The sequence below is a fragment of the Primulina eburnea genome, chromosome 10, assembly GCF_022965805.1.
Source record: "Primulina eburnea isolate SZY01 chromosome 10, ASM2296580v1, whole genome shotgun sequence".
NCBI lineage: Eukaryota > Viridiplantae > Streptophyta > Magnoliopsida > Lamiales > Gesneriaceae > Primulina > Primulina eburnea.
The window spans coordinates 6652622-6678788 of NC_133110.1; the positions used below are offsets into that span (position 1 = coordinate 6652622).

Consider the following 26167-nt stretch of genomic DNA (forward strand, 5'->3'; position numbering starts at 1 on the left):
TATATATATATATATATATATATATATATATATGTATGTATGTATATATACATACACGCTTTTAGAAACAAATATCGGCACATGTGATACAATGTTATTTATTTTAGATTTTTGAAGGAAAAAAAATCGATTTTTGTTGGAATATAGCTTTTTATCTTTTTTCATGAGTAAAAACTTGTGTGAGACGTCTCACGGGTCGTATTTTTGTGAGACGGATCTCTTATTTTGATCATTCATGAAAAAATATTACTTTTTATGCTAATAATATAATTTTTTTTGTAAATATCGGTAAGGTTGATCTGTCTCATAGATAAATATTCATGAGACCGTTTCAGAAAAGACCTGCTGATATATGTATTATATAATAAGTGAAGTATTTGAAGTTCATTATACTTTTTATAATTTAAAATATAATGAACTTGTAATTACATACGATATAAATTTGAATTTTTTTATAGTATTTTAATATTAACAATAAAATTATTATCGAAATTTCAAATACATGTCCTCAAATAATAGTCATAAATATTTGAAGTTAAGTTGCCCATTACATGTGGGCTTTCTAAATATAACGAGACATATGGGTCCATACTAGTTAGGTGCCCTAATTAATTCATATGCATGTGTATATGGATTTTATTGCCTGATTCGATATGAAGCAAAAGCCCGAATTTGCCAATTTCAGACACAATTAATTACATTATTTTTATTTCTGAAAATAATTTATCTGATTCCATCCTTAATTATATGAAGGTATTATTGCCAATTTTGCATACAAAAATTCATGTCATTAAGCAAGTGTAATTTTTTCAGTGTTCTAAATACAAAGATGTTGCCTCATAAATCGGCAGCCTAGGTGACTCGAAATTATATATATATATATATATATATATATATATATATATATATATATATATATATATATATATATATATATATATATGATTCGGAGATATAGAATAAAAAAAACCGCCTACGCTCTATGATGTGGGTGGTCATCTGCTTAGCTATCATTTATCCAACCAACACTTTTTAGAACATTGATTATAGTTGATAACACTATATGACTACGTTTAGTTGGAGGATAAAATTATGAAATGATTAAGAGATAAATGATAAAAAGAATGATTGAAGTAGATAATGATAAAATAATATTATGTTTGATATATTGTTAAGAATGTGATAATTAAAAATCTTTTGATAAATTGACAAAATTGCTCTCCACTTCGGCGGCGGTGGCGGCGTGGTGGTCGGCCGGCCGGCTGGCGACGGTGGTCTGTCGACGATCGATGAATTTGGACATAGAAGAAGGGTAAAATTAAAAAAAAAAATAGGTTGAATTAAGAGTTGGATAAATAATCCTACGGGATGAGGAGTGCTTATTTTTATAACCTAATCATTTATAGGAGGGATCGACTTTGTTAAATAAAAATTCTATCAAACATGAGATTAGATGTGTTAAAATTTCATAAACCCACCTAATCCCCCAACCAAACACATCGTATAATTAATTATAACTTTTGATAGATTGTCAAATATCATATTTGTAATATATATAGTTAAATAGAAAATTCAAATTATTTAAATTTATCGAAAGAGTTTGACAAGATTAGTTAGTTTGCATTATTTTGTTTCGTTATTTGTTTAAAAAACATTTAGTTATTTTATAATTGAAGGATTACATTACAATAAGATGAAAGAATTTTTATTTTGAACAAAATTAACCGAGAACTTATATAATACTTGATTAATAACAATATATTTTAAAATAATATTAATATAAATATCCCTATTTATTCTATAAAACGTTGTGATTATATTCATAAAAAAATTTAAGTTTTTTTTTTGAGAGTCACAATTGAAAAATAAGATATGTGATGGAAAATAAAGAACAATGAAATATCAGATAAAGTTATATATATAACTAAAATATAAAACATATACTTTACGTTAAAATAAAAATAATAATATCGATGACCGATGGTCTATCTAGAATCAATGTCTCAAATTTGAGACGAACTATTGCTAGATCCCAATACATGCTTCGCAAGGTCAAATTAATAGGTATAACAACTTCTTGACCGAAAGGATGAGAATGATTAACAAATTCAAAAGGTAAGTGAAATGAATTTAACCATCACGTTATAATCCACCATATATAATTAATTAAGCATTGTACTTTAATATTATTTTCTCTTCAAAAATTATTTTCACTTATATCTATAATGTAATAATTATATGTTATGTTTTTTTCTTTCAAAAAAATGCATGAATTTTATATAAAATGGTAATTTGGTAACAAGAAATGCAACAAATTAAGGATTTGGATTGTTGTGTGTCTGAGCGACGACTATTTCCATTTGGAGTCATATGTTTCGACGACCACTCAAATAATTTATATGTCACATATTATTCCTATATAGTTAAGAGAGATCAGACAACTAAACAAACAGACAATATAAAAAATATAATATATGGACATTATATTTTATTTTTCAATCAAATAATAATAGCAGAATTCACCTCAGTTGAGATCTTGAGCAGAATGGTTCTGAGGATAAAGCAAAACATATCAAAAAGAAGATTTACATGAAGAAAGAAACAAAAATGTTTCAGTTCTTGATCATAATAATTAAAATCAAGAAGATATTGTACTGCTATAGATCTTATCTATTATGCAGAGGATTTGCTCCTGAGTAAACCCTCCTCTTCTCCTCGCCAAAAAGATCGTCGTCTCCAGTAATAGTATTGTGCTTTTGATCTCCATTCTTATGCACCGACTTTGGGCCATCTGCATGGATTCTTGCAGAGCCATAACCATTCCCGCTGCTTCTGAATTCTCCATTCGCCAGTAAAAATAATAAAAGTAGTAGGAAAAAACATGACGAGCAGATTAATCTTCTCCCCAATCCCATGTGAAAATTCTTCTTTTTTAAAAAGCAGAAATCATGGCTTCCATCCCAATATAGTAGTGGTAAAGATTATTTCTTGAACCAATTTCTTTTAGAGAAAAGTTGGAGGACTTTTTTGTTTGGCTTTGCTTTGTTTAAGATATATTGGTTTGGAGTCAAAATGGTGGGGGGGGAGGGTGTTTTTTTTTTTGGGAACTTCCTCCCTTTTTGTGTGTGTGATTTCAGAGCCAAAATTTCTGCACAATCTTTAAGGAGAGGGAAGATTGGACGTTACTTGAATTATATATAACCAAAAAAAACTCGATAAATCGTCAATTTTATAATTGTCGGTTTTGACTTTACACACTACATTTTGAAGGTTTGTATTAATTTTTTATAATTTATATTATTTCTTTGTGTCAAGTAAGTTTTAGCTAAACAATTTAGAGATTATAATATTAAAATTTAAAACGTTTAATAAGATTTCAAAAATCAGTTTAAACAATTATTTAACAAGATGTACGAGCTTCATCTGTTATGTTGGCTCTCATTTCATACATCACAATAAATCATGTGAAACGGTTTCACGAGTCAATTTTATGATGATCTACCGTTCATTTATAGAGCGGATAGATGTGTGGTTGAATTTATTTTATCCTGATTCTCCGAGTACGTAGATCCATCGAGTTATATTTTGGGTCTATATGAAATGATATAGATAATATTCGGAAATGTTTTAAAAAAATTATTGTTGGGTGCAATAATTGTCTCTGCTTGGTAGAGCGATCGAACCGTGGTGCTTGAGTTGCTGTGCGATTTAAAATATTTGAGTTGCACCATTACTACTAGCTATAGCTTTTGGTAAAGCGGTAAACACTCGGTCCTACAATTGGTATCAGAGCCAAGGTCACGGGTTCGATTCCCATTGATTGCAAGGAGTGCAATTATTGGGAGGGAGATTGTTGGGTGCAATAATTGTCCCTGCTTGGTAGAGCGATCGAACCGTGGTGCTTGAGTTGCTGTGCGATTTAAAAGATTTGAGTTGCACCATTACTACTAGCTATAGCTTTTGGTAAAGCGGTAAACACTCGGTCCTACAATTTTATGAAAATTTTCTTACAAATTTACAAAATTTTGTAAAGGAATAATTCATCATCATTGTTTTTAAAACATTTGTAAAGACTACCGTAGACTCCACATGACCAAAATACTACTATGGATAGTTGAATCTACCATGAACATAATGTTCGTAACACTGTGTGATATGATGTATAGTATAATTAATTATGTGTTATTTAATATATGAGTTGAACAATCAATAAATATTTTATTAGCCAAACCAAAGCAAACTGAGCATCATATTTATTTTCAGCATTTTCAGTACAATATCATTATTCCCAACCATTATGGATCTCAAGTTGATTTAATGATCTATTTGTAGCAGTTTAAAAAAATGTCTTAGTTGATGGAGTATGTAAACACTTACCAATAGTCAGGTCATAGGGTCGGACCTTCCATGAGGCCAAAAAGGCCATTGTTTCAGGGTCCGATCCTGGAGGAGGTCCAACATCTATATTTTGAGTTGGTGACCTACCAAAAAAATAAAATAAAATTAGTCCAATATTAAATAAAAAAAGATTAATTTGAATATTGTTTTGTTTATAAATGATCAAACTCGATATTTTCTTCAAGTTCGGCTTGAACAATTTAAATAATATCAATAGACTTTGGGACATTTGTTAAGTTTGGAGAAGTTAAAGAGTTAGTAATTTAAATAGCTTGTGCAGTATTGTATAAAACTTCAATAATTTTTTAATATGCTACAATGTTTGAAAAATTAAATAATTTTTTTTCAAATAATTGTATTGCCTATAAGATATTTTTTAACCATACCAGTAAAAGTTGTTGAAGCAAAATAAACTTATTGAAGTTGAAGTTAATAAAAATTTATCTTCGATAATAATCACAAGAAAGATTAAATTAGCTAGTTATATTTTAGATTGACAAAGAAATTATCCGAAAACTAGATTATACAAATTTGATATATTTATTTTTCCTATAAAAGAGTTAGATCAATATTATGTAATTATTTCAAATATTTGTTGACTTGTTTTTTTATGTGATATATTGTTTCTTATGTATTTATTATTATTTATTGTATTTATTATTTTCTAACTTAATTTTTGCATTAGTTATCATAACAACAAGACCAGTTTTTAAATTTTCGCTTCAACCCCGATCGAACACAAGTACGGATCTGTCAGGAGTTCGATTTTCCATAACAACATGTCTACGGAGTAGTCTATCGCAAAAAAAACTTGTCCAGTGTAGTTTATCTAGTTAGTATAGTTTGGAAGTTATTGTATTAATACATGTGTTTATTCAGTATACACAAAAATAATGAACGTGGGTCCAGAGATTTATGTTTCCCCTATTCCAATTTGTACATTTCCTCCATCAACATTGTAACTTGTATTGCTCTTCCCAACATTAAATTATTAACATAATTATACCTAAGGTGGTACATAGGATATGATAAGTAATTGATATATAGTATAAGGATAAATCAAGGATAAATATAATGATAAGATAATATGTTGAATATTTGGTATTATTTTAACAAGAGTGATTAAATTTATATATAAAATTTTAATGACAAAATTAACCTTATCACAAAAACTTATATTTAATTGTATCAAGATATTGTAATTACATATCTCAATTCTTAATTACGTTATATATATATATATATATATATATATATATATATATATATATATATATATATATATGTATGTATATTTGTGTGTGTATATATATGTATCTATATATTTGTATATATGTATGTATTTAATAAACAATTAACATTAACTTAAATGCATTTAAATTGAGGGTAATTAAGTCATTTGTAATGTATTTTATCATTACATTAAAATTGTGTATATATATACACATATATATATATATATACATGTGTGTGTGTATGTATCTATATATTTGTATATATGTATGTATTTAATAAACATTTAACATTAACTTAAATGCATTTAAATTGGGGGTAATTAAGTCATTTGTAATGTATTTTATAATTACATTAAAATTATCACACCTCTTACAAATGATGTTTTATCCTTCTCAAATTTATTTATCAAGGGCTTTTTAAAAAGATACCAAACATGGGATAAGAGGGATTATTTATCAATCTCACCCTTATCTCATGTACCAAACAATACCTAAAGGTATTAATTAACATATATAAATAAGCGGAAGAAACATGAAAAACTGAAAATCTTATCTAAAAACAAAAATAATTGGAAGTGAGGACTAGTGACTAAAATTCAAAAAAAAAAAAAAAAAAAAAACTAAAAGCGATGTGTACTGCTAAAAACATATAAAGTGGGGGACTACATTCACAAACACGAACATTACTTCAAGAAAAAAAAAATTCAAATTGTCTTCAAAATCTCATTCAAATTGACTCTAACTACCTCCAATAATAACTTAGTCAAAAAAGTATGACTAGATTTCGTACATCATTCGTAGTAGAAATTAGTTTGACAATTGCCTCAAATTTTTATAAAAGAATTGTATTGAGGCAAAAACTTGTAAGAGACGGTCTTATGGGTCGTATTTGTGAGACAGATTTCTTATTTGGGTCACCCACGAAAAAATATTACTTTTTATGCTAAGAGTGTTACTTTTTATTGTGAATATGGGTAGGGTTGACCCGTCTCACAGATTATGACCCGTGAGACTGTCTCACATGAGACTCACTCTTGCATTGATTCATGTAAAATTTACATACTTGTTAGCATTGTTTTTAAAATCGAACCGATCGATCAATTCTAATCGAACTGACCAAAATTGGTCAAGAATATGTTGGATCGGTCGTGAACCGGTTAGAAATCGGTCCGACCAGTTCATCATTTTTTAAGCTTTTTAGAATTTAATTATTTTCTTATATTTTTTTAAAATAAATATCTTATATTTAATATTTTTTTTAGTTATATATATACGATTATTTGAATTTTGTTAAAAATATTATTTTATTAGTATTAGAACTTAAGATTCTATTTAAAGTCATTAATGGTCCCTTAATTCGAAGTTAAAGTAAGATTATGTACCTAAATTGATATGTGGATATCATCATTTGTGGGAAGACTATCACAAATAAGGGTTTAATAATCAATGGGTCACAAAGATGGGATATGAATATCATAATTTATTTATAATAATATTATACAAACTACTTTCTTGATAGAAATCATGTTGTCTCCATATATAGCCCTTTCCTCATGCTTAAAGTCTACTTTCTTATATTTTTTCTTATTTTTCAATTAGAAATTATAAGCCCATCAAATTATTATGAACAAATTTAAAAATTTTGATGATCAAGATATCGTTTGTATGACCGATAATGATCGATGATTTATAGTGAATCTGACACAAAATCTCAAATTTAGGATAATTAAATCAGATATCCAATTATAATCTTTACTTTTTATTGATTTTTATCTTACAGGAGATAAATAGTAAAAAAAATTATATTTTCAGAAGTAAATCTTTTGTAAGACGGTCTCACAAATTTTTATCTGTGAGACAGTCAACCCTACCGATATTCACAATAAAAAGTAATAATTTTAGCATAAAAAGTAATAATTTTAGTATAAAAAGTAAAAAAATTTCATAGATGACTCAAATAAGAGTTCTGTCTCATAAAATACGACCCGTGAGATCGTTTTACACAAGTTTTTGTATATTTTTAAATGATGATAAATTAGGGTGATTATTTATAAAAACAAAGAAAAATAGGGGTGAATATTTATGTTGGGTTGGCCCACCATATCTCATGATCCCAAAGAATGTTTGTTGAGGTTGTAATACCAATGGCTGGAAACTAGCTAGCATACCGAGTGCCAAATGCCTTTAATTGAATACCAAAAACACCATAATTTGAAGCAAAGAACTTGAATATCATTGCTCTACATGAATCTACTAAGGTTTCTCTTCATTTCTAACTATTTTCTTTCCGAGACGACCAAAACATTTCGATAAACGAACGAACTATAAAATTTTGGATCGAGTTTATGTATTTTTGAAGAAAAAAAATTCCCATATCAAATTAAATTTTATATTTCATTAATTGGGTCGAAGCAATAGTGTGAGCACCATTAGAACATCAATTCTACATGAAATTTCCCATCACGGGCTTCTTTTATATTACTAGACCGGTCACCAAAGTGAAATCATTTCTGGTTTCGAAATATCCTCTTTCATGGAACCCTTTCACATTTCTTTTTCTCTTACTTAAATTAATAATGGGCCATCATGGCATAAGGACACTCATCAATTCTTTTGCTTTCATCTAATTTTTAATAGTATTTGACCAAGTAATATAAAAAGTTTATAAAATAACATATATATTATCACAAAAACTCTTATGAGATCATCTCACAGATTAATTTTTTGTAAGAATAATTTTCTACCTAATATGAATTATTAATATATATTAATTTTTATATTAAAAATATTAATTTGGACTCTAAATATAGATCTGGTCGACTCGTCGTTTCATTAGTATAAATCCGTGAGACTGTCTCAGAGACTTACTCATTATTAGGGGTGTTCAAACTTCGGATAAAATCGAAAAAACCAAAAATCCAAACCGAAAAAACCGAACACTGAACCGAACCGAAAGCCGAATTTTGTAATTCGGATATAAATGTTAAAACCGAAGTTTATTTGGTTCGGTTTTGGATTATATATGTCAAAACCGAAAAAACCAAAATTTTATTAAATTAATAGTTTTTTTATATTTTTATTTATATTATATATTTTGATATGATATTTAGTGAATACAAAACCATTTTGAACAATTTTTAGTTGATTTTTGTTTGTCTAATTAATTTATACCTTCTATTTAAATATTTTACTAAAAAAACATATAGAAAGTTAACATATTATATTTTACAATATATTTATATTATTAATTTAAATAATTATACCAAAACCGAAATAATCGACCGAAATTACCAAACCGTTTTGGTAGAAAACCGAACCGAACCGAAGAAAAATAGTTCGGATTCGGATTATATATTTCTAAAATCGAAAAAACCGAAATAAAAAACCGTAAACCGAACCGAACCGATCGATGAACACCCCTACTCATTATTAGTATAATATGGATCTAGTCGACTCGTCTTTCCAATATAAAAATGTGAGACCGTCTCAGAGACTTACTCATTATTATTATATATATATACTGTACAACTATCGTGTATGCTTATCATCCGTATTCATATTCATATAAGTGTGTATGATAGTTATGCAGCATATCAAAACTATATATATTATATCACTCGTCATTAGACATTGTTCGAAAAACTTTGTATTTCACTTTTGTACCAAAAATATATATAAAACTTCGATTTTTCATAAAATTTATTGACTGGTCATTTACATTTACACCATAATATGAAGAATATCTTCATCATCATGTGTTTTCTCCTTGTGTTCCACATGAGTTCAAGGGTACAACCAAACTATATTTGGGCCCGTTGTGGATCGGGCATGATTTCCTGGGCTATCATCTGCTTTTTTGTGTTGGGCTCAAAATAAAGCGGCTATGGTATTAAAAATGGGCCGGAGTCTTTTATAAAAAAACATTTAAGCTCTATAATGGAAACCACAACAAAATTATACTTTTTTGCTGATTATTTATTTATATTTGGGAATTGATAATAAAAAATTTTGGTGTGACATGCATGTATAAACACGTGATGATTATTTGAATAAAAAATTAAACTATCCAATAACTTAATTATAATTAACAAACTAATTAATATCTAACAATTTATTTGATTGTACTATAATTGAGTAAGAACATTATTTAATAAAAATAGTTTTACATTTTTATATGGGAATGTAAATAAACATATTAATCTTGTAACATATACTTCGTATTCGTTAGCATTGTACGAAAATGATTAACTCAAATTGCTACAGAATTCTATTATAACTATTTATAAGTTGTTTTAAAACTTTATTTATTTTTTCTCATGTGAGACGAGTGCATTACATCTTCCACCTTGTTCTGAAGATCGTTTGGAATATGGAGTAAAAATTAATCTTATATGTGCAATTTATTTAAGAATAATGGTTACATTTTATTATGTTTACATGCTTGGTCCGAGAGAAAAATATAGGGGGTATTAATTTGAGTTGGGTAATTTAGGTCCTGGTTCGACCTAAACCCGATCGAGTAAAAAACTGGGTTTTTTTTAAGTATGAGTAGAACCCGACATAAGTATATCGATTCGGATATTGGGTAGTAAACCTCAACCTAGTAATAACTTTTTGTATTTTTAAGTGTACAAATATTTTAATTAATTAAAAACCTACAAGTTCAATTTAAAATTTATTTTTTAAAAAACAGATAATTACTGACGTTAACCTGAACTTGAACTTCTGGGTTTAAAAAATAAAACCCCCCGAAATCGAAAAACCCAATATACATATTTTTGTGTTAAAAACCTAATTTTTTTCAAGGTTCTAAAAAGCGTGAAGCGCCCCGAAGTACGGATGTCGAGCTCCAAGCTTTTCAAGCTTAAGCGAGATTAGCATATGCTTTAGCGTAAAAACATTTTTTTATCTTTAATGTAATTGTAATTATCTCAAACCAATAAATAGATAAAATAATACATAAATATGGTAACTTTAAGTCTGATGCATTAATTCTCATATTTATAAAAGCATAAAAATCTCAAAATTACAATCTTTATTTGTTTTTGCAACTATACCACATTAAAAGAATGTTAAATATTTGTCAAACTATTATCAGATATGTTTAATCATACTTAAAATTAAAAAATAAATATCTAAATTATAAACCTAATTTATTATTTTAAAATAAAAAAACATACCTTCAAAATAAAAAACTAAAAAATAAATTGATGCAATTAATTGTGCTTAAATACACTTAATTAAACAACTTAATTACGCTTAATTCGATCAAACTATAATTTAACCGCTTTTCTCCAAAACAGGGTGTTTTTGTCGAGTTTCAAACTTTCGTTTAAGCAAGCTTTTTACAACATTGATTTTTGCCCAATGTTAAAATATTTAGAATCGTGATAATTAATGATTGAGACTTTTAAATTTAGACTTTCTAGTTGGCTAAATATTATTCCTAAGCTAGATCTACATATTCTTTGTGGTCAGATTTGGACATATCAAATTATGTTTATGTGTCTTCACGGATTGAATCAATATAGAATCGAGCCGAACTTTGTTCGATTTAATCCAGTTCAATCCAGAGTCAATATAATTATTTCTAGGTTGAATCAAATTCAACACCAATATTAAATTTTACTGAATTTTCAAAATGGATTTGAAATAATTTTAGTTCAATTCGTTTGAATCCGATACCATAACTAGTTCAAAATTTGTTTCATACAACTATATTCGATAGCATGTATACTAAACACACACAAATATATACAAAATTTATAAATAAATTAAAAATTTACATAAGACTAAAATCTAATTTATTTAGATACATAATTATTTAGAAAATTGATTTGAATTTGATCTCAATCCGGTTTAATCCGATTTCACTTCATTCGATTTTCGATTTTGGATTCAATCAAACTCCAAATCCGATATCGTACAAGATTGGTTCAGTTTCAGTAGTCGGTAATCTTGAATTGTTTTAATTCGATCCAGTCATGTAACATGTCTTTAGAATATTTTTAATATAAAAAATGCTAAATGCTTAAAAATTATTACTCCATCGTCTTTCGTGATATTTGCTCGATATTTCGAATTTTAAAAATGGAAAATCTTTTAACTTTAATTATATATATAATTTTTTCTTGAATACTACAATCTACACAAATGCATAAAAACGTAAAGTCACACACATCACAAATGTATAAGTTTTGAACACAATTAATACATATTATATGATTTTAAAACTAAAGATTATAATATATATAAATTTGTAAAATAATAAAAATTTATTAAATAATAGAATTTATCATATCGGTTAATTCGGTTAACCAATCTAAAAGTTTTGAAAACCGTAACCGAACCGAATAAACCGATATAACCAGATTTTTTAATTTGAAAACCGAATTTCCAAATAACCGAACCGAATTTCTGAATTGACTTGATTTAGTCCGTTATTTCGATTTAATCGAAATCTTGCTCGTCGCTATCCGGGGGTATGGAAATTTATTCAAAATGCGTTGAAATTTGTCGAAACAAGTGGGTCCCTCTTGAAGATGGGTGGACACCATTTGCTCCAGATGTCACAGGTGCGTTAATTTAGTATTGCCCAAATACAATCGAGTCGCCGAGTATCTATCCGATGGAACAGTCTCGTTGCCTGCCTAATTGTTGATTGAATCAAGATTTATAACAGAAAACAACCCCCAAAGAAAAAATAAAAAAAAAATTATTTTATAATTCAAAAATTTGTGTGAGACGGTCTCACAAGTCGTATTTTGTGAGACATATATCTCTTATTTGGGTCATCCATGAAAAATTATTATTATTTATGCAAAGAGTATTACTTTTTATTGTGAATATCGGTAGGATTGACTCGTATCATATATAAAATTTCGTGAGACGATCTAATTTTTTTTTCATGAGTTAATTTTACAAAATAAACTTTCAACTCGACTCAATTAATAAAATCAGATATTATTTTTTATTCTAAAATTATTAATTTTAAATATGAATAAGGTCTTATGAAAATATATATGCGAGATCATCTCACGATAGATCTAATCTTCAACCGAACTCATAAAATAAAATTAAAAGTTAAAACAAGAATAAAAAATCAAATTTCCTACTTTTCATTTTCACATTATTGTGAATTTAAGAAGAGATTTGTGTAATCCAAGAACCATATTAATTACACCAAATCAAATCTCTATGTGGGTAAATTTATCCCAAATATTTATTTGTCTTTAAAGAGTATACAAAGAGTTGTCTTTGTGCACATCACCTGCCCAATTCTTCAATTTTTTTCAATCTTTAAGCCCACAGAAAATATTCCTTCTTCTATCCAAGTAATACCTTCTGTATATACGATGTTCAGGTTCAAGAAAGTGATATATGATAGATGGATAAAAGATTTATCTCCATCGGGCAAATGACTTTTTGTTGAGTTGTTCTTTTTTATTCGGATTTGTGGGAGTTCTTTATTCTTGAAGGGAAGAATTTGTATTGGATACCTTATCTGTGATGAAGAATCGATTTTCTTTATCTGGGTAGTTGAAAAAAATTAGTTTCGAACTGAATTTAGTCTTCAAATTTTCACCATGGGTGATGCATCAGCGAGTCTTGATAATTGGAGGGATTATTTCAGAAGTTCAAATTCAGATATCTTTAATGTGATCGAGCATGCAATAATGGTTGCCGCCTGTGATTACCCTTACGACTTCAAATTGAAGAGGGATCGCATTGCTGAGATGTTATTCGTGAGTAAAATGACCAAGTGTTTTGGCTGTGACAGGACTGAACTTTTCGTGACAAATTGTGATGGTGTGGAGAACAATGGTAATAACGCTAAAAGTAGGACTGGAGAGAGCAAAGATACAGAAGAAAGCAAGGTGAACAATAACAGAGGTGGTGATAATTATGAAAATAGAAGGGCGATTAAGGCGAATTGGAATCATGTTAGCAATTGCAGTTTTGGAGATGCTGAAGCATTGACTGATGAAATTGATGAAGAATTTAAGGTTTTTGAGGAGGTTTTGAGGATCAAAGAAATTTTGGATAATAAGGATGAAGAGGTTGGTTTGTTTCTGTTTCCTTACTGTTCATTCTGGTTCAATCCATGTATTAAATTTTGCTACAAATTTTGTATTTTTATCTAGCAGATTGAGTTCTATTTTTGTTATTGTTTTATCTGTTGAACTGATGAATGGGATTCTTTTACTTGTTTTTGATTTGGTTTATGTAGCTGTTCTTTGTGTAATTGTTGGTTCTTAGTTTAGCTGACTGCTGTTTGTTTTAGTTATGGTTTTGATTGTTGCCTTGTTTTTCTTGAGCAGTCAGTTGAGGTATTGTTTGATTCATTGAGGCGGCTTCAGCTGATGCATGTCTCTTTAGAGACACTGAAGGTTCGGCTGGAATCCTTGTTTAGGATTATTTTGTTTTCTGGGACATTTTGTTTTTAATCTTGTTTCAAAATGATCTTATCTCAGGTTACAGATATTGGAAAGTCTGTTAAGGTTTTGCAAAAGCATGCATCAAAGGACATTCAGAATCTTGTTACGGCATTAATGGAGTATGGACTGTCATCTATCGCCTTGTTATTATACTCGTGGTTTTGTTTCTCCTTGGAGTATAATTTGTGTTGGCCTAAAAAGAAAGAACCCAATTCCACTGAAAGTGTCAATACATCGTTACATATATCTCTTATCTGGTATGTTAGATGGTGGCAGAGCTTAAAGACAGAGCAGTGGAGAGGAGTGAAACTAGAAGTTGAAATATTTTGAGAAAGTGAAACTATATTTCATTGTATATAGAAATGTATAAAATTTTATAATTCTGCAAGAGGAGCCGTCCTCTGCCGACCCAACTCCATTTGGCTCCCCCACTTTTGTTTGTTCCTTTGATGCCATACCACAGAATCCGATCAATCAGCTGGTTGAGTTGATAGTTATTACTTATATTTCGAATAGTGGCTATTGTTGTTGGTGAACTAACAATCTAGAAAGTTTTTCTGGAGCATTTAAAGCTGTTAATGAATGTTTGTTTCTTGTCTGTTTGAAAATTCAGGGATTGGAGAATTATGATTGATGCATGGGTGAAAGCTACAGCAGCCATTACAGGGAGTTAGTCACGAAGATTTTCTCATGATCTAAACTTTGTGTTTCTGAATGGAGGATAATGAATTATTTTCTTAGGTGGAGAAGCTGAAACAGAATCAGTAAAAATGAGTACAGCTGAAGAAGAAGAGGGAGGGCTTCCGTCTCCCCCGCTAGATGAAGGAGCTTTCTTTACTTCTACGGCTTCAATGGAGCTGTCAAAGGTGTCATATCTCCTCATGTTGATGTTAAAGTTCTGCCAAATTGTTTTTTTTTCTTCTGATTTTATGACATGGTTAACTTATCTTTATTTTTTCTCTTTCATGATTCCTTAAGTTCTTTGATGGCATGGATGATGATGGAAGTGAGTTTCTCCCTTTAACGCTTCTTATGTTATATTACATTTTAGCTATTATGTTCTTTAATAATAATCGGCCTCTTAAAAAAAATAAAGATTCATGCTCTTGGTTACGGTTTCAGACCTGGGAAACATTGCGACCTTTAACAAGAACCAAGAAAATAGCAGAAAGCTGTCCATTGAAAAAAGGGACTTTCCAAAGTCGAAGCTCAAGAATCCCGGTAATTCAAGCATTCCTCCGAATGGCAGGAAGGTTGAAAAGGAAAAAAATCATGAAGTTACATTGAAGAAGCAAATCCTTGAACCAAATAGGCTTCAAAATGGTGAATCTCAACTAGCCAAACCAAAACCACACTATATTGAATCTCGAATAGCAAAACCAAAACCAAAACCACACTATATTGAAAATCGGCTAGCTAGATTAAACCCTCCGAACAATCAATCTAGTGCCATGAGACCAAAACCAGCCATGCAGCCGAGGGTTAAGAGTAACCTTAAGATTCAGCAGAAAGCAGACACAGGCGCAACTCAGAAGAAACCAATGCCTCCCAAACAGGTGAGTGGTGCTAGTACATGAGGTATCAATGTGAACCTGTTGGCTCAATTGCTATCTTATCTCTCAAGTTTTCTTGTATCAGAAGTTGGATTTTGACAATGAGGCTTCGCTTCAGATGAAGCTAGAGGTTGCAAAAAGAAAGCTACAAGAGTGTTATCAAGCAGCTGAAAACGGTTAGTTTGCCTACTTTTCTATTATTTAGCACTTGTGTTATACATTACATTGTGTCACACCTCAGAGCATAGATCATAAGGAACAAGGCCGTAAACAAGACTCTATGCAGTGAATCCTGATAGCAAATGTGTTGTGTTTTTTGTTATGTGGCGAAATGATTGACCCGACTTGCAATATAAGTCTATTACTAAGGTTATATCACGCTTCAAAACTTATTTCACAAATCAATATAAGTTTCTATATATCTAGTGTGAAACTTGTAAATCATATGATCTATCATCTAACATAAATCATCACACATCTCACCAGCCAAGAAGCAAAGAACAATACAAGTGGTGGAGCTTCATGATCTTCCCAAAAGGAGTTTTGCGCAGAGGAATAATCAGCACATGAAGACCGGCTTATCCAACAAGAACTGGCCAAAATTACGCCGGTAGCTACCCCAAATTTGATTTCACTAATCTTCAAGAATCTAGGAAAATCGCCATTAATATTATATCGAGTGGAGCGGTCTTGCCATTCACTAACTCCACGGCATATTTTACACAAGTCGGTTGACAGCTGGAGAGTTGGCTTTTTATCCATGATATCTTACATTATCGGATGCGGCGTGGACCTATTAGTCGAGCATTTAGGACAAGAGAACGTACCCTTCAGTTCGGCTGAACTCTCTTTTAGAAAAAAGGATCCTGGATCGTGTCATCCAAGCCATGAATTATTCCTTTAATGTCCATTTTTCTTTAACTTGCTCTAGATTGTGGAGGAACACAAGGCATGTCTTGTGTTGTTTTATGTTGCTATTCATATTGAAGCCTTTGAACTTCAATGGCATTTTTCTTCTGCCTAAAAAATTATGAAAAGAAGTTTATAAAAAATTTTGGCCTTATAATCCAAACCTACTAACTTCACTTGAGCAAAGCTCAAGCAAACTTTTTAGGTAAAAATGTTTTTTTTTTTGTTTTTTTTTTGCTGTAGAAAATCGTGTATTTTCCATGATTTGTTCTAAGAGGTCGGTTGTATGTGGGGAATGGGGATCGACGGCTTTGGTAATAAAATTTAATTACAATTAGTTGTGAGAATGTATAATTGCCCCCTTTGTCTTTGGATTGATTATGGCTTGTGCGATATATGGTACGGGTGCAATAATTTGATTCCACCTTCTCGATTTTACGATTGATATCATAATCAAAGATCATACATCTAATTTTTGTGAATCGTGTGTAGTTATTTGAAGAGTTCCACTTGATCCAATGATGATGTTGTGCACCGTAAAAGATGCTTGTTTACTCTCTCATTTTTTTTTATACAATAAAAAGTTATAATTTGTATTTTTCGTTATGGCTGCTCGATCCCACACATTGTATTATTTGCATTATATGAGCCGTGTACGACAACTTCATATAAGAAATATTTGATTAGTTTAGTAGGTTCCGACGAAAAAAATAACCCAAAAAACAATCCAAATTACTGAAAAAAAACCAAAATTTTACATAACTAAAATATAAAATGGATCAACTTACGCGACTAAATTCAATTTTCTCACTTAATAATATAAACTAACTTTTGTTTGTCAACTAAGCAAACTTATTTCTGAACAAAACAACCTGGTCAAATTTTTAATCTCAAAAAAATTAAACTAATGGAATAAAACACAAAAAAAATAGAAAAATTCCCCCTTCAACCTATTTTTTTGCACACCGACAGGCGAACAAGCAATATTGCAAAAATAATAAAACGAGATGACTTTATGTCATCATTCTACAGGAAAACTTATTTTTTTTCCCCCTATATTTGTATTGTTTTCAATATTGTTATTTTAAACGTAAATTTGTATTTTTAGTTTTATAACTTGCACTTTTTCTTTTTTTTTTTTCATTTTTTTCCTTAATAATGATAAGTTTGAATCAAGAAGATATGTGGATGATCAAATTCCGGAAGCTTTGACATGCGATGATATCATCGGGATTTATGGTGCACAAGGAATTGGAAAGATATAAGCTCGTATTGGACTTTGTACATTTGGTTTTATTGGTTTTTTTTTTTTTTGGAAAAAATTTTGAATGAAAATGGGATACTTTATGGCTTTTTAAGTGGATGATAAATGTGGAACGAAGAATGTTTCACATAGGAAAATAATATCAGTAGCTGGTCCAAGAGGATGATTAGCTATACTGGGACTGAGAAATGGCCCACACTCCTACGGGAGGAAGCAATGGAGAATTTTCCGCAATGGGCGAAAGCCCGAGGAAGCAATGCCGCGTGAGTGACTTTTTTTCTTATTCAATAGTCTTTAATAATTGAGAACCGTATCAGCATCAGAAATTACAATGGAGCACTTAAAAGCTGGAATGAACCAAGTGCAGCCATCTGATGTGCAGATACATATATACAAAATTGCCATTGAGGTTTCAGACACCCGTTCATGCAACATCCAAGGAAGATAATTCTATACGTGAAACAAAGTCCAATCCCATTTTCACTTTGTCTTGTGACAATTTTATTCCAAAAATATAATCATCTCTTCAAATTTGACAAAAATTATTGTGAAAATGTCGAAACGGATCTCTGACTCGGCCCAACTCAGGGAAAAAAATGTTACATTTTATGCAAAAAAAAATATTACTTTTTCATGATAGATCAGGTCGATTCGTCTAACGGATAAAACATGTGAGATCGTTTCACAATAGACCTCATCTTCAAATTCTAGATATTGTACGTGCTTTTTTCGGTTTTTTGTGGGTCTTTCGCATGCCCTTCCTTACACAAAGGTTCTTTCTTCCTTTCACCTCGAGTCTTTTGACTTATTGCTACTGTTATCTTTTCCTTCAGAATATATCTTTTAGTCTCTTTCAATTGGGACTTTAGAAACGGGAAAAGCATCTTTAGTCCCATGGAAAAGGAATTCTGTGATGAAGTAAAAGTGAATGCTCATTTTGAAACTCAGTCTTATTTACCATATATGTTGATGAATATATGATTTCTTGTGTGTGACTGCTTTTCTTTTATCCGCTCCGATTGCTTCTTCTTCAATCGCAAAGATGTTTCCTAAGGCCAGTACATGTAGCATTATCTTGTTTGACGCTGGCTGCGATATTTCTCATATAAAACAGAAAAGAACATAATATTACGACCATTTTTGGGTAGAATATGTCTCTTTTGAGACGGTCTTACGAATCTTTATCTGTGAGACGAGTCAACCCTATCGATATTCACAATAAAAAGTAATACTCTTAGCATAAAAAGTAATATTTTTTCAAAGATGACCAAAATAAGAGATCTGTCACACAAAATACGATCTATGAAATCGTCTCACACAAGTTTTTGACTTCTGGGTACTACTAAATCCGACAAAGAACCATTTTCTTTGGTCAGTCTGGTTCATGTCATTGCCTTGGATCTTTGTAGACCTATATGTACACTTCCTATGTATACCTATTTTCATGTCATTCTTGGACGTTTGTCAATTAAGATAAGATAAGAAATGAAATATTCTTTGGGTCGAATTTTTATAGCATTTGAGTAGATACATTGCTTGGGTTAATTCATTATGGAACCAGTACTGTATTTTGTGCTAAACAGAATATCAATGGGCTAAATTTTTGTATTCTTAAATTAGTAATTTTAATCTCTAAAATTATGCTTGGATTCGTTGATTCAAGATTATAAATTTCAAATTCATTATCTTGTTTGTATGGACAAAATAGAAATTTAAATGAAGTTACTCGGTTTTATTATTAATTATGGTGAATTTCAAATAATTGATGTAATTTGAAATACATCTATTAAACCTTTAATTTTTAACTATATTAATAAATACCGAATTTTTTTTTTTGAAAGGACATCGATTTTGATAGTGAAAACTTTAATAGAAATTTGAAGATACAAGAAATTTGATTTTAATATAGAAAAAATTTGAGTATTCTTGACAATCTTTTTTAACTTGTATATAGCGGAGATATATTAGTTTTCACAAAACTCTTGTGAGATAGTCTCATGGATCAATTTCGTGGGTCGAATATCTTATTTGGGTCATCCATTAAAAAAATTCTTTTTTATGCTAAAAGTACTACTATTTATTGTGAATATCAATAGAGTTGACCCGTATCACGAATAAAGATTCGTAAGACTGTCTTACAAGAGACATACTCATTATTTTTACACCAAAACTAATGTGAGATGATCTCAAGAGTCAATTTGTGCTACAAATATTCTATTTAGGTCATATATAAAAAAATTATTATTTTTTATGTCAAAATCAATACTTTTTATGTATTTCGTATAAATTAAGAATATTATTGGAAAAACCATTCACATAAACAAAAATCCTATGTTATCATTATTTAAAATAATATTTATGTCTTTAATAAAATGAGTATCTTAGGTTACAAAAATGAAGGAACACTACTACATTAAATTCCTATATGTTATTGTGGGAATCAAATATTTAATTTTTAAAAGCTATTTTATATGTATATATTTTAAAAGGAACTTTACTAAGCATTTTCTTCAAACTTTTCACCTTTTTTCCCACTTGGGAATTTTCAAAGTCCAAACCAACAAACAAAGTACAAATATAATCTAATATACAAATAATAAATGTCATAAATGCACAACTCTAGCTCAAAGACAGCACATAGGAGCGTGCATTACAATCGCCATATCATTGCTCCAATTTCTAAGACCAACCTCTTTGATTTCCAATTTTTTTTATTAAAAAAAAACAAATTATAATATTCCTATAGTTGAATTGAATTTATTTCTTTCAAAATATATTTCCTAAATTTATAAATATTAAAATAAAATTCAGACTATGTTTAGTAGAATTCAAAATTCTCATCACTCGAAGCAATAATTGACATCCTTAATTTCTACAAAAATATCATTACATTTTGGGTCCCAATTTAATTTTCACATATTTTTCATGTTTATTTTCATCGATTCTCAAAATTAATGTTTATCCGTTTGCACAAACCTTGAAAAAAACAAACTAGTCCACCGAATTTCTCGTTAAGACAATACCTGACGTTTTGTTTAAATCGATGGATTTCAACTCCGTGAATTTTAAACATATTTTTATTATTTAAAAAGTTCTTACATATTAATATAATATTTTTTCTTAAATAAGATTAATTTAAAGTTAATTCAATAATTATATTATTTGAAATTTATTCTATTTTATACTACTAATATATAAAATAAATAAGATGAAGATGTAATAAAATTGATTTATTATTTTATGGTAAACAATAAAATTACCATCAAAATTTATTGATTTCAAATACATGGCTTGAAGCATCTCTTTAAATTACATATATATATAATTTTTCCGAGATAAAAATATACCCTTGATTTTGAATAAACACTTGAAGCATCTCTTTAAATTACATATATATATATAGATATGTAGATATCTTGTGAGACGGTATCACGAATCTTTATCTGTGTGACGAGTCAACTCTACTGATATTCACAATAAAAAGTAATAATATTATCATAAAAAGTAAATTTCTCAATAGATAACTTAAATAAGATATATATCTCACAAATTACGACCCTTAAAATCGTCTCAGACAAGGTTTTTTTTTATATAGATATACAAGATTCCCAGAAAATACAATGTATATATAGATATACAAAATTGTGTGGAAAACGAAAACCCAGAGTACCCTTTCACCCACACATAAAAATCAGAAGAAAAGCATCTGCAACAGTAACATTAACAAAAGGTCGAAACAAGAAGACCAGATCCACCTCGATCACCCCTCCCCCTCTACTCTTCTTTCACAAATGAATATCTGCAGAATTCATAGGTGAAAAATGAAGCCCCCCAATTTTTTCTACCTTTTTTTTTGTTATTTTATATAGCTATCGTAATAATTTGATCTATGTTCGAGATTTCACCACCCTTAAAAGTTGAAACCGACTCTTCTTTTTTATCTGTATCTTTGTCAACCACTCTCTAAAAAAAGAAGTGAACTTTTTTTAGTTATTTTCCTTGTGATTTTTGGTTATCGTTTTCTTGGTTTTAAGGGCTCTTGATCTTGAATTTCTGAAGAACAAGGGGTTTTGTTTTTGTTTTTTCACGATGTAAATTTTTGTACTGAAGTTTTTTCCCGTTTCAAGAAAAGATTTGTGTGGAAGTGAATCCAAGAACTGAGGCACAAAAGGAGAGGAATGAGGGAAGAAGAATCCAATTGGTTTTCGAAATGGGAAGATGAATTGCCCTCGCCCGAGGAATTGATGCCCTTGAACCAATCCCTTATTACTCCTGATCTAGCGCTAGCTTTCAACATTTCGAGCCCACATCAAAACCTGAACAACCACCACACACCGGCTCTTCCTCTGCCGCAGTCAACTGCCCATTCCTCAGCTGAATTTGACTCGCCGGAGTTGAGTGGCGCCGCAGGCGGATCAGGTGGGGCTGCCGGGTCTGACGAACCCGCGAGAACCCTCAAGCGGCCGCGCCTCGTTTGGACTCCACAACTGCACAAGAGATTTGTAGATGCGGTTGCACATTTAGGGATCAAGAACGCTGTTCCAAAGACTATAATGCAGCTCATGAGTGTTGATGGGTTAACTAGAGAGAATGTAGCGAGCCATTTGCAGAAGTATAGACTATATCTGAAGCGAATGCAAGGTATTTCCAATGGTGGAAATGGCAGCGCCATCGGGAATAATAGTCCGGCGGGATTGTCTGGTTCTGGCATGGATCCGGCCATGGACCACTTATTTGCGAGCTCCCCTGTGCCAGCTCAGTTTTTGAACCCCGGCAGGGGGAACCCAGAGCATTTCTTGCCATTTGTACCGGTTGCGGCGCCAATGCAGCACCACCACCCGATGGCGGTGGTGGCGGCAGGTCCAGGGCATCAACAACAGTTCAGGCCATTTGGTCACTCACCGCCAAATGGGCAATTTGATCGTTCATTTTTTAGGCAATCACAGCAGCAGGGTCAGAGAATGGGTGGTTCTGTGGTGCCTCTCACGTATGTGGAAGATTTGGAACCGGCTGGCACCACGAACGGGAGGAAAGTTCTTACGTTGTTTCCAACGGGGGATGATTGAGTTTCAGTAGTTGATGACTTTTCCGAGGCGGATTATGCAGTTCATGAGTGATTCAAGGTTCTTGACATTGTGAAAAATCCAGTCTTTTGGGAGACTATTTAGTGTTTCTTTGTCTTCTTAGGTGTTCTTGATGGTGTAGATTCGAGTTTATTGGCATTTAATGTTTGTTAAAATGATTTACTACTTCCATCAATCTTTCTGATTTTCATGTGGACAGCAGTCTCTCCATGAGAACCAGTGCGTGCATAGTGTAAATTTTTCTGTTGCTCCCCCTCCCCCAACCTTGTAACTCAAGTTGTTCTTACAAGGGATTCAAGAGACTGCTCCTGTGTTCGAGTCACTTGGATTTTTTATTCTGATCATGAGTTAGAATCACAAGGTTTTTTATTTGTTAAAGAATTATTGTCGGATCAGCTTAAAAAGAAAACAGATATACCCACAATTTCCCCCACAACAGCAATAATTTTCAGACATTCTTTTGAGTATTGTAAAATATAGTTTTACCAAAACTATTTAGGCTATTTCGATCATTGGTTCTATCGGTTATCGCATTTTGATTTTGTATTACTGTTTCAAAAGAAGCAGGCATACCACACTTTGGCGAACAATTCCTTCGGATCATTTTGGTTATTTTTACTTCGTGAAACATTGGTCCATCGATGGATCCATATGTTTGATAGTCAATCTTATTCCCCTACATCTTGCTAGTTAACTCCATCTGTGGATATCTCATGTGTGTGTGTGTTCCATGCACACAATTTGTGCTTGTATAATAATGTTGTTATTATTGTTTTATTTGGTTCATATCAACTTTTTGGAGGAAAACGTTGTATCTGAATTAAATAATAAGTGAAGCAACTACCTACTTCACCTTTGGTATATTCCTTTTATTAAAATCTAGGTGGGTTTTTTGATGGCCGTAAAGGAATACCTTATGTAGCAATCGCATTCTTTGGTCCAATTTCTTTTCAAAGGCAAAAAAAAAAATCGAAGTTGAATTAGACAATAGTAGAACGGGCCGATCAAAGAAGCATGCTAGTAATCTACTGCAGCGGATCTTGCCAAAATGAAGCCTCATAGATACCAGGTGCCTTTAAAATCAAGGTTCTTAGCAAACTCGAGCACTCAGCGCGATCATTTATTTCATCCAAGCAAATCCCATTGATAAGCCCAGATCTTATAGAGATTTTAGGAATTTTATTTTACAATATTTGTGCTTATCTGTAATTATTTCTTTAATTTTATGTTTATCTGAATTAATTTTATAATGCTTATATATTTGAATAAAAGATCAAAAATGCCTAATTTGGGAGATAACACAATTTTACAAAATTTTAAAGGAAACAAAATATCAAAAGAAAGAAATAAAATATTTTTATATTTTATTATCTTGAGAATATTGAACTTTTGGAAGAAAATCTTTGCAGATCTTGATAAATAAAATATCTACAAACTTATCTACAATATTTAAAAATGAGACGTGCTTCAAAGAGTTGGAGGATTAGGCTCATGAAGAAATATAAAAGGGCGAGACGTGAGCAGCAAGAAGGGAGGCACAAAAAGAGAAAAAAACAGTGCAGAAGAGGCGTGAGGAGAGAGGGAGGCAGAGAACCAAGGAAAGAGGAGGGCAGAGACGTGAACAATGAGAGAAAAGAACAGAGAAGTAGAGGAGAGAGAAGAAAGAAAAGAGAACGGAAGTGAAAAGAAGGGAGCATGAAGAGGATGGCAGAGACGTGGAAGAAGTGAACATTAGAGAAGTAAGAGAACAGAGGACTACGTGGAAAAATGAACAGAAGGATACAATGAAGATATCAACAGAGAGAAAGACATAGGCAAAAACATGAGGAATTCCTCAAACACGTCACAAATCACTGAAAATTCCTTTTATTTTATTTTCTTCTATGAAATTTTATGAACTTAAATATGAATTTTCAGTTCTGTTTTGAATTCATGGAAAATTTTTGTTTATACTAAGATCATGGTAGGACCGAACAATACTTTATTTGATATTTAGTTTATTTTCAATATTTTATTTTTTTTATTTTAATTATTGATTGATGTTAGTTAAATATTTTTTGTTAATAGTCTGATCAACTATTTATATGTTTGCTGATTAATCACAAATCAAAAGATGATTGGTTAAATATAGCAACAAAGACGTCATCAACACATGGTTAAACTGACTACAAATAGTATTCGGTTTCAGTGTGCGGTTTTAGGTGAAAAACTGAAATTCCACTAAGATTTAATGCATTTAGATCTAATTAAATTCGATTAGAAATAATTGGACTGTTAGATTTAAATAAGTTTATTAACTCGAGAAATCGTTTAATAAATAAAAATGAGGATTTCACCGTGATTGTCAAAAATTAAATAATTAATTGAATTTTAACACGCGTCAACATAGTAGAGTTTGGTACTGCTTTGTGTCTTTGTTATTTATTTGAATTTGATATCTCTCGTTGATATCTGAAAAGCTCTAGTAATGTCCTTGAACAGCTTATGATTGGGACCTAGGCCTAGGAGATGGGCCTCCTCAGCAGGAGAAGTCGGGCTTTTCACGAGTCATACCCCCACCAAGGAAACCCCATCTAAGAAGAGGTTACTTCGAGCTTTTGGGGGGCAGGGTTGGTGCTACTGCATGGAGAATCGGATGAAAGAGGAAGGGGTGAGACCGACCACCCGAGTAGAGTCTTGAGCCACCTCGTCAGTATCTCTAAGGAAGACTGTCTTGGGGTTAGCTACAACCTTCATTTTTTGGCAAATTAGGTGTTGGGTTCTCAGACTCCCAGGGGAGAGAGGGGTTGTCTGGGGTCTTGTTCCTTGACTTGGGTCACAGTAATTCCCTCCCCTGTTACCTGTTCAGCTACGACCTTCTCTTTGGCCTCAATTGTCGATCTCTCTTCATCTTCTCTGGCCTCAGCAGTCGCTTGGGCTTCCTCAGCCGCCTTTTTGACCAAGACTTTTTTTTCGGCAGCGGCCTTCCGGGCTGCTTGTTTTTGTTGTCTTTTCAACCGCTTGCCTCTCAGCAAAAACATCTTGCATCTCGGGCTTATATCGAATAAACTTGCAAGAAGAAGAAAGAAAGTATAAAAGGAAGAGATATTAGGTTGATTACCCGAGGCATCAAAATCGTCAATTACCTTATATACAGAATCCTCAGCTCGGGCACTTAATCCGTAGTCCACCATATTTTTCTCGAAAATCACCAGAGAAGAAGAAAATTTATGCCCCTCCATGAGCTTCTGGCTCTGAACATAAGGTTCATGAGTCTTATAGTTGCTGGGGAGCTCGGGCTGGGTTG

The 26167-nt window shown here is 31.1% G+C and overlaps 2 protein-coding genes across 4 annotated transcripts; both read left to right on the top strand.

The window, feature by feature from the left end:
* The first annotated feature begins 12824 nt into the window (after positions 1–12824).
* LOC140802955 (probable mediator of RNA polymerase II transcription subunit 26b) lies at positions 12825–16666 on the top strand. Of its 2 annotated transcripts, none has more exons than XR_012111728.1 (9): positions 12825–13693; positions 13955–14023; positions 14108–14190; positions 14685–14740; positions 14813–14937; positions 15050–15077; positions 15194–15627; positions 15696–15800; positions 16111–16666. XR_012111728.1 is itself a non-coding variant. In XM_073158587.1 (9 exons), the coding sequence occupies exons 1-9, from the start codon at positions 13220–13222 to the stop codon at positions 16236–16238; spliced, it is 1488 nt and encodes a 495-aa protein (XP_073014688.1). In that variant the 5' UTR covers positions 12843–13219; the 3' UTR covers positions 16239–16664. The 2 variants fall into 2 exon arrangements, 1 of the variants encoding a protein (XP_073014688.1); XM_073158587.1 differs by having other exon boundaries at positions 12843–13693; positions 15710–15800; positions 16111–16664.
* Positions 16667–21450: 4784 nt separating this feature from the next.
* Positions 21451–23050, top strand: LOC140802956 (transcription factor MYBC1-like). 2 transcript variants are annotated; one of them, XM_073158589.1, is made up of 2 exons: positions 21451–21611; positions 21925–23050. In XM_073158589.1, exon 2 carries the CDS (start codon positions 21976–21978, stop codon positions 22861–22863), a length of 888 nt encoding a protein of 295 aa, XP_073014690.1. In that variant the 5' UTR covers positions 21451–21611; positions 21925–21975; the 3' UTR covers positions 22864–23050. The 2 variants fall into 2 exon arrangements, with proteins under 2 accessions (XP_073014690.1, XP_073014689.1); XM_073158588.1 differs by having other exon boundaries at positions 21930–23050.
* The last annotated feature ends 3117 nt before the right edge of the window (positions 23051–26167 follow it).